At 35.0% G+C, this 16,171-nt stretch overlaps 1 protein-coding gene across 1 annotated transcript; it reads right to left on the reverse strand.

Moving 5' to 3' along the window:
- Nucleotides 1-4,518: 4,518 nt before the first annotated feature.
- On the reverse strand, nt 4,519-11,005 carry LOC110670528 (uncharacterized). Its single transcript, XM_058133499.1, has 5 exons — nt 10,817-11,005; nt 9,997-10,141; nt 9,567-9,896; nt 6,474-9,184; nt 4,519-6,378 (listed from the first exon to the last, which is right to left on the reverse strand). Exons 2-5 carry the CDS (start codon nt 10,018-10,020, stop codon nt 5,070-5,072), a joined length of 4,374 nt encoding a protein of 1,457 aa, XP_057989482.1. The 5' UTR covers nt 10,021-10,141; nt 10,817-11,005; the 3' UTR covers nt 4,519-5,069.
- Nucleotides 11,006-16,171: the final 5,166 nt, after the last annotated feature.

A 16,171-nucleotide genomic window follows, 5' to 3' on the forward strand; every position in this document is an offset into this window, starting at 1 on the left:
AGGGTACATTAGCTTTAGATAGTTATAGAGATTATGGTTAAAATTGATATTTTACTCTCTGAGTCGAACGCTCACTCCTGTTCACCTATTTTTTCAGGCTACAGGAAGAGTTATTTTACAGAGCAACTTGTTTTCTTCCTTGCAGGTTTAACGTCGATTATTTAATTGTTTTACTATTTTTTTCTAAATTTGAAATCTAGAACTCCGCATGTGTTAGTAATAGTGTGGGCCTTGTTAGAAATCATGTTAATTTAAATTTTTCAAATTAATAAATGAAGATTTGTATGGTATTTAAATAGTTTGTAAATGAGGTAACAGGGTTGAACTGGGCTCCCCTAATTTTAGTTTCTGATAATTTCTGGGCTAAGTTGGCCCGAAATAAAAATTATAACAGTTTAATTTAAATTATTTTTATATGCATATTGGACTTAAATTGCGGGCTTGGTTATGGGTTGATGAATAGTTAGGTTGATTACAGGTCTTGGAGGCTTTAGGCTGGCCCAGGTCCTAGTGCCGGTCCGACCCATAGGTTGGGTTGTGACAATTTATTTAGTTTTTAAAAAAATCAATTTCAGGAATTTAATTCTAAGAATTGATTATGACTAAAATTAATTTCTATCAAATTTGATAAATTTTGAAATGAATTCCATAAATTTTACATAACAATATTTTTTGAACTAAAGTACTCTTATTAAAAAAAAAAAAAAAAACTCCCCCAATCAAATTCTATTGTCTAAAGAAGAAGATAAACAACTATATAAGATATTTTATATTTGTGCTTACTTTTTAATATTTAAGCTTATCATACACTTAATAATGATACTATTTGTGTTATTATATAAATACCTATATTAGGAGGTATGTGAATTTATTTCATATTTATTAAAAGTATAATGTTAGCTGGGTTTATATGTTTGTTATTTGTTGTAAATTTATTAGGTATATATTTTTTTTGAATTTTATAAAAAATTATAATTTTTTTAATTTACTCTTAAGGGTAGTTTAGAAAATGAAAGACAAATAAATTTAAATTTTGTAACTATACCAAACATGAATTATTTGGAATTCAATTAAATTCTGCATTTTAAATTGTTTCATATAAAATAGTGGAATTCGTTTCAAATGAATTTCAAATTGTGGTAGAGTTGAACCAAATGCTATTTTTATTGAATAGAAAAAAGTAATATATAAATAATATATAATTCATTGACTATAAAAGAGAGAAGGAATGAAAGGTTAAATAATTTTTCAAAGGATAGAAAAAGGATTTTTAGCAAAGGCAAATATGGAGAAGTACACTCTCATACTCTATTTGGGATTTAAAAAAAAAAAATTCAATTTTAGAGTTCTTGTTGAATAGAAAAAGATAAGATTTTAAGCAATAAGAATAAAATAGTTATATTTAAAAAATAATTTTAATATTATTATGAGAGTAATAATCTTATTCCCTTAATTTTTCTCACCATATAAAATTCTCAATTAAAAGATTTTATTAATGGTAAAATGTTCAATTTAACTCTTATATTTATTATTAGAGAAGTTTAATTTAATTTATTTTTAATTTTTTATCTAATTTAATTTAAAATTTTTAATTTAAGATCAATTTAATTCAAAAATTAAAAGTTATGAACTAATTTTTTTATTTTTTTATTTACATTAAAAATTAAAAAATTTAATTTCTTAAATTTAAAACAAAAATTTTTTAACTTTTAATTTAAATATAAAAATTAAAAAATTTCATTTTTCTTATTTTTTTAATTTTTAAAGTTAATTAAATTTAAATTAAAATTTTTAAAGAGCCTTTTACTAAATTGATTTTTCTAATCATTTCCTGTCATTTTTCCATTATTCACGCTTGCAGTTTTAGGTTTCACATTGGTAGTTTGAAAGTAACATTGACTCCCATCAGCAACTCTACAGCTGGCATTGTTTGTTTGCTAGTTGTGGACCACAACCTGTGGCTTTTGGTGCCCAAGAATGCTAGTTTCTCTTTGATTGGGTGACTGGTGATTGTTGAACTTGAAAACTTCAACGGTGACCGTACATACTAACAGACAAACACTATCTGTTACGTATCTGCCATTCTCATGGTCTGCTCCTGACAGAAAAATTAAGAGTAGACCTGAGGTGGGAACTGGTAAGTGGTCTGGCGGGTCACTAGCCTTTGAATTAGTCCACACGCAAGGAAATCTTCAAACCTGGAACACCATATCGGATTGGGAAGCATATGCCACCAAACCTTTGATGTGATTTGTCATCCCCAACAATTCGATGGGATTTTAGAGTGCATAAAACTCCTATCAATTGCCCGAGTGAAAAAAAAAAACTTATTAATTAAATAAACAAAATAATTATTCCCTTTGAATAATCACTCTCTTAAATGCTGTTGATACAATATTAATAAGTAATTATGACTCTTTTTACTTTTAACCCTCATGCTTAAAGAGATTAAATTATCTTTTTACTATTCTTGAAGAATTAAAATGTTAATCTTGAAAAGCTTAAGTCAATAATTAATCTCATTAAATATTAATTTATAAAGATAATATTTAACCTTTAATTTTTTAACCTTCTACTAATAAAATTTGGACATTCATAGGCTTAATTTGATAATAATTGTGCTTGATGACTCAAGCTTGATATGACAAAAGACAAATGCTCTACGCTGGAGACGGGATCAATTATCCTGCCACGACAAGTTCCACACCCTGCTAGTTGTTCCTAGACCAAACTCCAAGCAATTGCTTTCAGAAAACTTTATCCCTTCCACACTTCATCTCATTGTTATATCCTAGCACTTGCATAACCTGCCAAGTTTTTCAGTTTGAAAAGAGACTGCAACCTAAAGACTCATGTCTATCATATTCATATATTACCTTAATCCCTGCGCTGGAATACCTGAGTCCAGCATTGGGAAAAAGTCCAATCCACTAAGTGAATTTAACAAAAATTCATGATTCCATCCCTCAAAGCATGGAACTGTAATCTTTGACTAGGCCTCATATGAATCCCACATCTTTGGCTCCCCATCTTAATTCGTACGTTTAGACTTTCCAAGAAATTATTGGTATTTTGAAAGTGTAAACAGAAAAAGGACACATGGTTGGGCACGACTTCACTCCTCAATGAGTCACTATCTGCAACAACTTCAATGCAAATATGCAAATGTCCTGATGAGGATTTATATTACCAAATTCCAGAAATCACCATGAAGATTGCTACTTAAAAGATCATTTATGCCTACTCATAGCTCAAAAAGATCGCACAAGTCACCTCTCCCCATAAGTTTACATGGCCGAAATTTGAGAAGTTTCCTTTCAGTAAACATGGATTCCATAAGTCAACTAGGAACATATCCAGTCCACATTGAATGCCATATATTGACTCGTAGCTATCAACATATAACCCAGAATAAGGGTGAAATACACTGGGAAGATGCCAAACCCAAGATACTCCTACATATTATAAATCTCAAAACTGAGAAAATCATGTGTCAAAATCCATTGGCTATATGAATATCAACTCCTTCATTCTAATTTCTGCTACTCCTCCTCCTGTAAAAGTTACTGACAGTACAAGTTATAGAAAGATGAGAGAGCACTAGGATGATGATGATGACCATCGTATGATAAATTGCTGATCCACAAGCAACAGTACATGATCTACATCTAACTGCAGGAGATTTGACCTTTTATTCCATTGCACTTGATCAATATCCCTGTGTTTGAGATATGCCTCAAAATCACCCCTTTCTTTGTTCCATTGATGGCAGTATAAGGCAAGGAAGTTACAGCTACAGCAGAGAATCAAAAGCACTAGTATGAAGAACCAGGCTGAACCAGGCTAATATTTTCAATAGATGTTTCCCCTTAAAAGTACAAAGAGAAGATAGTAAACCTCTTAGAAATCTAAATAAGATGCCACAATTGGCAAATGTGGAACAGATCCAGGAATTCCAGAAAACATCATCATGAGATGAAACCACAAACGTAGCCAGTGACATGCTTAACCTATTAAAGAATGAAAAATGTCACAGCTAAGAAGGCCTACTCCCAGACACATGTATTGCCCATCGTCTCTTCAAAGAGCATAACCTTTCACAAACAAAATTGCCAACATCTAAACTGCTAAAACCAAAAATAGGTAAAACTACGAGGACCCTTGGATGCAAAATATAAGGAGCTATCTAAAAGTTCCCCACTTGAATCATCTCAGCCCACCAGCCATCATCAGAACCTAACAGTTATAAATGCTCTAGTGCTACAAGCAGTAATGGACCTGCAAATTTCTTGTGTCAATTAAAGCACATAACAAGGAAGGCGGACAAAAAGAGAGAGAGAGAGAGAGAGAGAGAGAGAGAGAGAGAGAGAGAGCAACACTTAATAAAACCTTCTGGCCATCAGCACCCCTGCAAAAGCTGTATCAACTGATTTCACAAATTTGGTAACATGATATGAAGGATTCATACTTTTTGCCACATCACAAGAGGAATGTGAAAAATCGAATTAAAGCAAAGAATTAGCTAATTCCAGAGTTCAATAGAGCTCCATTGATGGCTTGAAAATTAGTTCAAAGTTCAAATAGTTCCTTGTAGCATACCTGCTCTGGCCAACTAAGCACAATAATCAGCACAAAAAGCTAAAGATGCTTTGAGAAGCTCGAGGATCTCCACAGAATATATATAAAAAATATTTCACCTAAATGACCCATAAAATATATAAAGAGCCACCATAATCATGACAGTACAAAACTTGCTCAAATGAAACTTTTGAAGAAGTGCTGCTAATATCAAGAATTAGCAAATAACTGGTAGAAAAGTTGTAAGAAGATCCAAGGTATGTACAAGACAGATCAATCATCCAGTAGTTGCAAGTATCTGATAGTATGTGGTCTTAAATCAACCCAGCATCCATAACTCCATATCACACTAACAAAGTGGCTGAGAACCACAAACAGAATAGCAACTTCCTATATCTAGCTGTAATTACCAGAACTAATTCTGCCTTCCGGTTCCTCATATCCACTAAGCAGTCCTGGATCTAGAATATTGCAGATGTAAATTAATCTAGTCAAAATCTTTTTCTCTTCACTCGTGACATATCATCAAAACTATCGTCATACAACACCTGCCCTCCATGCCGGTAATTTCCTTCTTGTTCTTCAATGCTTCTTGGTCTTCTAGGTGCATTTCCTGGACGGTTCTTGATCCGTCTGTCAAATTCCCTTCCCCTCAAATTAGCTCGTTCATGGAAATCCGGATCATCTTCAGGGAAGAACCTAAAGGACCTAGGGCCATCCTCTGTATTGAGAGGAAAATTTTCACCATCAGCACCATTAAAAGGAGGCCTAAAAGCACGAACAGGTGCCCGCCTCTCACCAAACCTTCTCTCTTGACCATTTCCATCACCACCAAGTTCATGAAACCGGCTAGGATGCATGGGTCCCTCATAAAACTCATCATTTTCTGCCCTTTCTCTAGGATCAGCAACACCAAATCTCCTACTGTTTCTGAGAAAAATCCGGCCAGTTGGGCTCCTATTAGAGATGATAGACCTTGGATGACCATGATCCCGACCAGGATCCATTTCCCTCAAATCATCAGGTCGGGACAGATACGAAGGGGAACCATGCCTCCTAGGCACCCTCTCCGCAGGAAAACCTGGGTTATCGGGTGATCTTATCCTCTCCATCCTGTAAATTGGTGACCTTCGGTGGGGCAATTCTGGGTGGACTCCAAACCCATCTGGAGATCTTCTCCTAGAAGATGACCATGGACCAGGAGAACGAGATCTAATTGGAGATTTTGAATGTATTTGAGGAAGACCCCTTCTCTGAACAGAAGAAAAGGTCCTAGTCCCTTGTACAAAACGACCATCTAATCCCTCGTAGGGAGGTTGGGGACGTGTATATGCATGTCCTTCACCATCATCTGGAAATCCCCTCATAATCTTATCAGCATGCCTTAGTCCAACAACTTCAGAATTGTCTTCACCAATGCTTCTTGGAACTCTTCGAACCATTGGAAGCCCACGCGAGGCAGGTCCATCTCTCCCTCCAGGGGAGCGCCTCCTTGAGGAAAGATGACGGAAAATTGATGTCTCATCTTCCAATAGCTTTCTCCCTCCCCGAACAGAACCAACAAATGCACCATCTGGTCCAATACTATAATTCATGAATTCAGCATCTGACGCAGCAACAACAGACGCATATTTATGTCTGGGAATGCAATCACGTTCAGAATCTCTACCACTGCACATAGAGTCAATCCTACTAGCAAGCCTCCCTCTACCGTGGACATAATTCCATCTAGAGTTTCTGGATGACTGATCTTGATACCTTTCTCTTGAGAACTTGCGGGAACCCTCATAAGTTTCATCCCTGAATAAATTGTCAATGAATAAAATCAGGTAACACTAAACATAAGCCTTGAAAAAAGAAAAACTGAATGACAATTAATGATAATGAATAATCACCTCCCTCGAGGATGTAATTTGTCTCCCTCTAGAGGTACATCAGGTAATCTTTCTCTTCCAGGGTGCAATGATAATGGCCTGCCTGATATATATCTTGACTTAACAGCAGAAGACATGTTAGAAGCTATAGACAGATTTATAATCCTACTATGATTAACTCCACTGTTGGCATCCTTAGTTGCATCATCAGCATTTATTGATGTTTCCACATTGGGTAATGATGAATCATTTTGTTCCACATCATTGGTCTTTGCATTCTCATCTGTTCCTTGAGCAACAGCAACCGAAGTTCCTTGACCTCCACTAACTGCTTGATCTGATGACTTTTCAGTTCCAAGACTCTTCATAACATCTTTATTTGCTGATAAGTCGAGTGGTTTTCTTCTAATGGTCTCGACTACCTTCCTTTTATCAGCTCCACTGACCGAGATCTCAACTGCTGATGATTCTTCCCTAGAAACATCTTTATCGGCATCATCAATGGGTTTCTTATCAAGAATTATGTCAATACATTCTTCAACATTATCTTTATTGATTTCCACAGGTTCTTCTGCATTAGTTTCCTTTCCATCAACACAGGATGAAGTAGGATGAGCATCAGCATGTAGCCCTGCAGAATCCACCTTTTTACCGTCAGAATCACCATGACTAATGTCCTTTCTTTTCGCACATAAAGGACTCTCTACTACACCATGCAGTTGTGGTTCCCTGACCTCACCATCTTCATAGTCATCCTGCCCTCGACCGTCGTCTTCTATATCCATGGGCACAGAATTGCCATCAGACTCATATTCAGTGCCATACGAGTCTTCTTCTAACATATCACCTGACAAATTAATCTTTTCCTCATCACTTACAGTACCCTCACCATTTCGGTGTGGATCAGAGGGAAGTTCATCCATGACTTTGAATTTGCATTGTTCAATGTCATTTACATTTTTCTTCTCAGCAACTGCATCGTTCACTGCACCAGAACCATTAAGTTCATTAACACTGTGGCTCACAGGCAAAGAACTAGTTTCTGGAGCAAGCTGCCCAACACTCTCACATGATTCCTTAGAAGCCTCATTGTTAAAATGAGCACCTCCATCACCATCACCCCCACCATGTCCTAAATGGTCTGACACATTGCTGTTCACAGAGAAACCTATTGAACAAGTAGGTTTTGTTATGTTACAGTGACCTTGCAGCACTTGCTCATGCATTGAAGAAGTAGGTTGTCTTTCAGTATCCTGAACTTGCAGCACATGTTTATTTGTTGAACAAGTGGGTTGTCCTATCATGTCCTGACCTTGTAGAATGCATTCATTTGTTGAACAAGTGGATTGTCCTCTGGTATCCTCACCATGTGGCACCTGCTTATCTGATTGGTGTGACATCCCATCTGTTGTCTTTGGTGTTTCTGAACTACCCTCATGAAATGGTTCAGATTTCATAGGTGTAGCATCAACTGGTTTCTCAGTGCTAAAATTTAAAGCCTTGATGGTGTCTTGAGCAAACTTCTCAACTAATTCACACTTCACTGACACTGCTCTAAAATCTAATGGTACCGTTGGATTGGCTTTAGTTCTGCTAGAATCATGTTTGAGACTATCATCAAATGGTTCAGATTTTATGGTTATAGGGTTAACTGTGTTGCCTGCTGATAACAATCCTCTAGGGAAGCTAATATTAGGAATAGCAGTCTGAGAGTCTTTATTAGCAGATGAACTAGAAGGTTCCTGACTGTTAAAAGAATGAAAAGATGGACTAAGGCGCAAATGAAGAGAATCCTCAGAATTATACTGTTGGCCAGATTGTGAAGATATTTTAGAAAAACTAGATCTGCACTCACTCTCAACAATATTCTTTTCAGTAGCAACACCGGTTCCAACCATCCCTGTTAATTTCAATGGCTCGACATCATGTGTGACACCAACCATGTGTGGCCCATCAGCTGTTACTTGACCTACAACTACATCACTAACAGAATCTTCCCAAGTATCCATTGTCGTATTCAAATCCCAATTTGATCTGTCAGCACAGATATTAGCAGTGTCAGCATTTGACTGCACATCATCCATTTTACACTGGGTACTCCTTTCACCATGGCTTAAAGACAAATTCAAAGAAACAGGTTCTACATTTCCATGATTACAACTATTCCCATCATGTCTTTGATCCTCCAAAGCACAGAGACCGTGTTCCTTCAAACCTAATGAAAATTCAGGATTCCCAGAAACTATAGATTTCTCTTTGCACTTTCCTTCTGCTATTTTCTGGTTAAATATCTCTTTATTAACATGAAGTGCAGGGACTTTATTTGGAACTAAATTCAATTCAGTTTCTTCTGATTTTACCAGGATATTAGCTGATTTTTCTGCTGCCACAAGCTTCTCCACATTGTCAAGCTTGGCCAAAGAATCTGACCGAACTGTATGGTGTGGTTCTTCAATTTTAACTCTTGAGTGGTTTATAGTATTGGTCTGCACAATGCTTTCAGGAAGCATCTTACTATCCTCGGGCAAAATTTTCTTGTTTTTATCAGATAAGCAAGAACTTCCTGCAACACTAGCACTTGAAGGAGTTGACTCCTGAGACAAGCTATCATGTTCTTTCTGTAGAGAATCATTTTCCATAGCTGGTAAAGATTGAACTTCACGTGCAGGTGAAGGAGGACAAATGAACCGCCTTTTCTTCATAGGAACACCACCAAGGGGTTTAATCCCAGTCTGCCAATAGAAAATTAACAAATTAATATTCAAGGAAGCAATCATGGTGAATAAACAGATCTCGAGTGTAGCACATCCAAACACAAAATAAGCTTCAAAAGCCATCACCAGAAAGAACTCAAACTTCAAAACCACAAACCACAATTACATCAATTAAAAAAATCATCATTTAAGAACATTAAGAAAAACACCCAAATAAATTGTAATGCACACAAGCAAACACAAAAAAAAAAAAATAAATAATAATAATAATAAATAAACAAAGCAAGCACCAAAATAAATGTTTTTGCAGAAAAAAAATATACAACTTAGTTACTCATTTTACCAAAACGTTAGCAGATTTACTGCATGCTAAAGTCAACCCAGTTTTTGCTGATTTTACCAGGATGTTAGCCGATTTTTCTGGTGCCGCTAGCATCTCATCATTATCAAGCTTAGCCAAAGAGTCAGACAGAGTCCCGCTTGGTTCTTCAATTCTATAACTTGAGTGGTTAATACTATTTGTTGACAAATTATTGTCGGAAGGTTTCTTATTTACCAATTCAGAATCCGGAGATGGGCTAATGTCTTGTTTCTCTAGAGAATCATTTTCTACAGGTAGTGAAGATTGTTCTTCAGGGGTAGATGAAGTAGGCCAAATGAACCTCCTTTTTTTCATAGGAACACCTGCAATATTAAGACTAGACTGCCCAGCATGGGATTTAACAGCAGTCTGTCAATAGAAGATTAATTAATCAATATGCAGATTTCACAAAGCAAACAATTTGAATATTTTATAATCTTATTTAGTAACTCAGAAAGAAAATAAACACCTCGTCGTTTCCTGATACAGGCATGCCTCCAGATTCTGTTAGACAAATAAATTCCTCCAAAATATATCTGAAGTGGCTTCTCTATCCCACGTTGATGATATTAATGATCAGGCAATTTCTGACAGTCTTTCAGTAACCTATCAACCTGCAGGCAACCAAAGAAAAAAGGAAAGAAAATAGATCTATGTTCTTCTCAGTCCATTCAAGATGAAAAATGCAAGTCAAACAGGAAAAAGAAAATCATATAACGAAAGGAAGAGTTTCAATTTACTATCAGATAAAGCAAACCTAATTTATAGTCTCCAGTAACAATTTCTCAATCTAATTCTAAACAATCAACCAATGGCCCTGGAGAAACAAGGAACAAGTCCAAATAGATATAGAACACAAAATAAACTGAGAAAAAAAAAAAAACTGGCAGTGATTCAAAACAAAACCAATCATCTACGACATAATCTAACTAAAAAGAAAATCTATCGAAGATCCAATCAAGCAAAATAAGCTTCATCAGTTTCCAAAACCCTACAAAGCAGAATTTAAATCCACAACCAATAAAACCCAATAATCTATAAAAACAAACAAAAGATTTTAACTATTACAACCAAGATAGCAGAAAACAAAAGCTCCTTTTTTCAGAGAAGAAAACTCTGGTCGTCTGATTACATTCGATTACCAAACAACCACAAAAAAAAAATAATAAATTAAAAACCATCAAAAATTAGGAAAAACAATTTCCAGAAGCAACTAAAACACGTTGACCAAAATGGCAAATCAAAATCGGAACACAATCAATCCAAATCGGAACACAGCAAGAAAATACCTCATCATGGAAAAATCTACTTTAGAGAGAGGGAGAAGATTTAGAGGGAGAAGATAAGAGAGAGAAGAGAGTATCTGCAACTTGAAGGAAAAATACATAGATAGATAGAGAGAGAAGATATGGAAATCAGAGGAGGGTGTTCTTCCTTAAATTGGCTGTGGGCTTAGGGTTGAAGGCAAAGGCAACTTCTCTTTTCTTTCTCTCAAATAATTGATTATTTTTATTTTTTATTTTATTTTTTTATTGTAGTTTTTGCAAGTCTCATTATTGTATTTGACTTTTTTGGTCATGTCGTAAATCTCCTCACTCTTTCTACTGGGGCCACAGCAAGTGGGGACCATTCTGTCATTTTAGGTGAAACGTGAGTATCGTAGTGGAATCTCCAATAGACGTGGCTCCCACACTTTGTCCACCATTAATTACTTTTCACTTGTTTTTATTTGGTGAAAGACTCATTTTGCTTTTTTAATTATTTTTAAATAATTATATTAATTCTTAATTCCAAGAAAAAGACGTATTGACCAAAAAAGTTAAATCTTTTCACATTTTTTTAATTTAATTCAATATTTGTACAATTAATTAAAATTTAAAAATATATAAAATTTTTTCTAAATTAAAATTAATTTGAGAGGAGCAGACCTCATTTTAATATTTCAGTGAATTCCATTTGACACATACACTAATACAAGTTAATTGATTTGATTTAATCTAAGTAATTAGCTATAGTTGCTTAAAGTAATTAAAATAGATAAAAAATAATAAAAAGAACATTAACAATTAACAATCTTATCTAATAATAGAGAATAGCCCATAAACCAGAATGAATCAATTTTCAATCAACTGTTCAGCAATCTAGCATGCAGAAAGGGATCAACTCTAGCACGCAGGGTAGAGGCGTCAGGACTCAAGCGAGGTATGGTAAGGGCAAAGGTTAGGACCACGAGGAAGGGGAGGCAAGGAGGGCGAGTCGTGTGGTGTGAGAGAAGAAATTGGTTCTAATCTAAGAATTTATTATCTTAACTTTTTATTCTTTTTATTTAAATTATTTCTTTATTTTAATTAGTTTAAATAATTACAGTTAGCTAACTTAATTAATTAATTAATTAGAGTGCTACAAAAATTTAATTAATTATAACTAATTATCTAATTAGGTCAAGTCAATTCACGCGGGTTAGTTTACGTGTCAAATGGAGCCCATTGATGAGCACACTCTTCCATTTAATTTAAATTGTAGATAAAATTTTATATATTTTGAAATTTTAACCGATTTTTCTAAAATTGGAAGCATTGAATAAAATTGTAAAAATGCAAAAAGATTTCTTTTTTTTTAATCAATAGGCCAAAGAACAAAGATGGAACTTCATCATCTCTGTTGCAAACGGCCATGAATTATTGCAAATGCAGATGAATATGTAGAGGAAGAGAATTCATGTTAATTAATTTTTATTTTTTGGTAATAAAAAAATAATATTTTACTTTCCAAAAAAAAAATGTTTTTGTTAATATTGAGTGAGGATAGTTTAGTAGGCTAGTATCTTGCTCAGATTCTTTTTCACTCATAACTCTTGGGCTACTATGTTAGAATTACGTCATTACTAACAGTTTATGCTCTTGGCACATTGGTAAATGTTCGATTTTACAATTGGTATCAAAGCTGAGGTCATAGGTTTAAATCCCTGGCAGGTGCTGGGATGGGAAGGGAGGATTGTTGGCACCTAGTGAGGATAATTTAATGAGCTAGCATCCTGCTTAGATCCTTTCAACCCAGCGCTTGGTCTATTACTCTATAAGTGGTTGGAATTACACCTCTTCTAATAGTTTGAGCTCGTGACAAAATGATAAACGCTCAATCTTACACATTTATTTTATAAGTATGTCCCACTATATTTGATTTGTCTTAGATTCATAATTAACTGAGTTTGAGTAAGAATTTCTACTTTTTCATAAAGCAAAAATATTCTATTTTTTTTAGCAACCAACCAAATACTACTTCATCCATGGAAAAAAACAAACTTAGACTTAATTCGTAATGTATTCATTTATTTTATACATGGGTCCCAACATATTTGGCGTGTTTTAGAATCATAATTGACAAAGTCTAAGTAAGAATTTCCCCTTTTTTATAAAGCAAAAATCTTCTTTTTCTTAGCAACCAAATACTACTTAACCATAGAAAAAATTTGCTTAAACTCGATTAATAATATATTCATTTATTTTATCTGTGGTCCCCCACCATATTTGGGAAGATATGAGTTTTATTTTTAAATAATTATATTAATTTTTAAATTCAATTTAAAATCAAATAAATTATTAATGGGGTCGTTCATGGCCGGTGTCACTACCCAACCTATGTGCCGGACCGGCACTAGGATCTGGGCTAGCCTAAAGCTCCCGAGGCCCGTAGTAAGCCTAATTATTCCTCAACCCAACTCTAAGGCCCATTTGGGCTCAATTTCAAGAATTCAATCGGACAGAGTCGAGCCATAAAATGAACTATTTAACGGGGAGTTTTTAACTCGCCCAACCTGTAAACACAATATATAATAAATTGTGGAGCTCAGCTCCCTCATCCAGTCCCATCATGCATACAGTTAATAATTTTACAGGTCCAACATAACTTTTATAATATAGGCCCAAAATAAAAACAAGTGCTTCTAATACATGCAGAGTCTAAAATTTAACTCAATTGTACAAAATATATTAAATACTATTAATGGACCTGGAAGGAGAAGAGCAGGTTAGTCACAACAATTAATTCTCCTGTAACCTGGAAAAATAGATGAACAGGAGTGAGCGTTCGACTTAGAGAGTAAAATATTAATTTTAACCATCTCTATAGCTATCTAAAGCTAATGCACCCTGTGGAGTGAAATGTAACATTATTAATATTTTCATATCATAATAGTAAAAAGACAATTTGGAGTACTCACACACCCAACACTATTAAACAATACATATATGGGAGCTGACCCCTATACAGCCCTCTTAATCAAATCTCTGCCAGCGAGTGTCTCTCAAGCTGGACTTTCGCTTAATAAACCAAATGTGGGGTCCCAGCGAGTGTCTCTCATGCCGTGTCTACCCAGAAGGACCGAGTCCCAATGAGTGTCTCTCAAGCCGTGTTTACCCGTCCTGTCCATATCCAATATCATACCACACGTATGCCACGCACACACACTGCTCCAAATTACCACAAACAACATCCATGGCACTTCAATAATTATGAATATAATATAAAACGTGCCTAGTATTTAACTACATAGATACATATTTATAAGTGATGTATGGGCATACTTGAACATATAATAATATTGAAATTATAATTAAAATTAATATTTTACTCACAGACTTAACCGAAGTCACTGTGGTGGCTGGGCAGAGGAGGAAGGCTGTCCCGGCTCACCTGACAATTTTATTATAATTATTTAATACATTTGACTCAATATAAACTAAAAAAAGACCAAAGATGTCCTAAGTCATGCCGAAAATCCGGCAGAGTTTTCCTTATACCTAGGACCTACCCAATCTGCAAAGGGGCTCAAAATGCACTTCTACATCAATAAATCACACATCCACAACTCAATTATAAGACTTCGAAACTAATATTTTTCAAAAACTATCCAAACTAACTTTAAAATTCTATAAACCTGCCCCGCGGTCCTTAACAATATTATAAGGCTATTGCAATAGGAATTATAATTTTCTTATTATCCACGAATATTTTATAAATTTTATTCTAACCCAGTACAGGGCAAAATTTGAGTAATGTAGAGTTCGAGTTTACTTATGCCAAATCTGACAACTGGAACGCGTCCAGAACGTCTAAAAACGGTGGAGTAGCCTATAATCTTGACCCGGTTCTGAAATAGTTTCAGCAGCTTATCTGCTCGGCCCAAAATTACAGATCCAGGCGACGATCGAATTTCCACGAAATAAAAGTATATACGCGAAGTCCAAAATACCAAGGCTAGAATAATATATATATATATATATATATATATATATATATATATATATATATATATATATATAATAATTATTATTTAAAAATTAGGGATGTTACATTCTTCTCCCCTTATAGAAAATTCGCTCTTGAATTTTACACAAGGCAGAACAATAACACATAGTTGCATATAAGTACTTGCTGCGCATATCCTGCTCTAACTTCCAAGTGCATTCCTCCATAGATTAACTCCTCCACGGGACTAACCATAGGGAGTTGCCTTGACCAAAGTTATCTCATCTGATAGTCTACTATGGCTACTAGTTGCTCCTTAAAGATCAAATTCTCATTTAACTCCACTGTGTCTGGTCACAGCACATGAGAAGGATTGGAAACATACTTTCTAAGCATAAAAATGTGGAATACTGGGTGGACATAAGAAAGGTTTGGTGGCAACTCTAACTGATAGGCAACTGCTCCCACTATGTCCATGATCTTAAAAGGTCCTATATAACGGAGTGCCAATTTGCCTTTTCTTTTCAAATCTCATAACCCTTTTCATAGGAGAAACCTTCAAGAACATGGTCACCCATTGCAAATTTTACATCTTTTTGTCTTGGATCTGCATGGATGGTTAAAAATTTTTATGTTTATCTGCCCCTGTTGTAGTATGCCAGCTACCATCCTCCTTCTGAGTCTAAACCATCACATCTGACTACTCGTTTACCCCACTTTTTTTTTGTCATCTCTCGTACTCATTATAACTCAACTACTCTCGACTTGATATCTGATAACTTTAATCAACTTTGGCGCTTACCTCACTTTTATTATGCCTTAACGTGTCTCTTGGTGACTTCAGTCCTCATTCCTTTGTTTCAATAATCTCTGTTTCCCAAAAACATGACTCATGTTCCTTACCCTATAGTATCCTATGAAATGCTTTCCTGTAGCACCTATCATATACATCTCGTTTGAAACCTTTACTTGTCCTATGACCTCAATGGTCAATACCTATAAATCTTTTCACTCCTATGATACTTCAAATTTTTAATCTCTTTTGTGTCATTACTAAGGTCCTTAGACTAGCTCTTGTCCATCTTATGTAACTAGTTATGTAGAGCTCCATCCAAATGTCAAGCGCACCCTACACCACTTATCAATATTGGAAAATGAACTGGGTCTTTTCTCTTATAGGACAAATGTATTTGTATTTCCTGACAACCCAGTTAATGCAACTTTATCATTTCCCACTCCTTCTCTGGAATGAAAATATCTAGACTTATTCCTAAAGCTTCTTAGTATGTGGCCTACTTCTGACACATTGGCACTTAGATCGAGGCTCTACTACTCCTTTAATCTATCATCTCATAATAACTTTTTCAAACATCTCTTAATGTGTTCCCAGCATACTT

Source organism: Hevea brasiliensis, chromosome 14 (genome assembly GCF_030052815.1).
Source record: "Hevea brasiliensis isolate MT/VB/25A 57/8 chromosome 14, ASM3005281v1, whole genome shotgun sequence".
Classification (NCBI taxonomy): domain Eukaryota; kingdom Viridiplantae; phylum Streptophyta; class Magnoliopsida; order Malpighiales; family Euphorbiaceae; genus Hevea; species Hevea brasiliensis.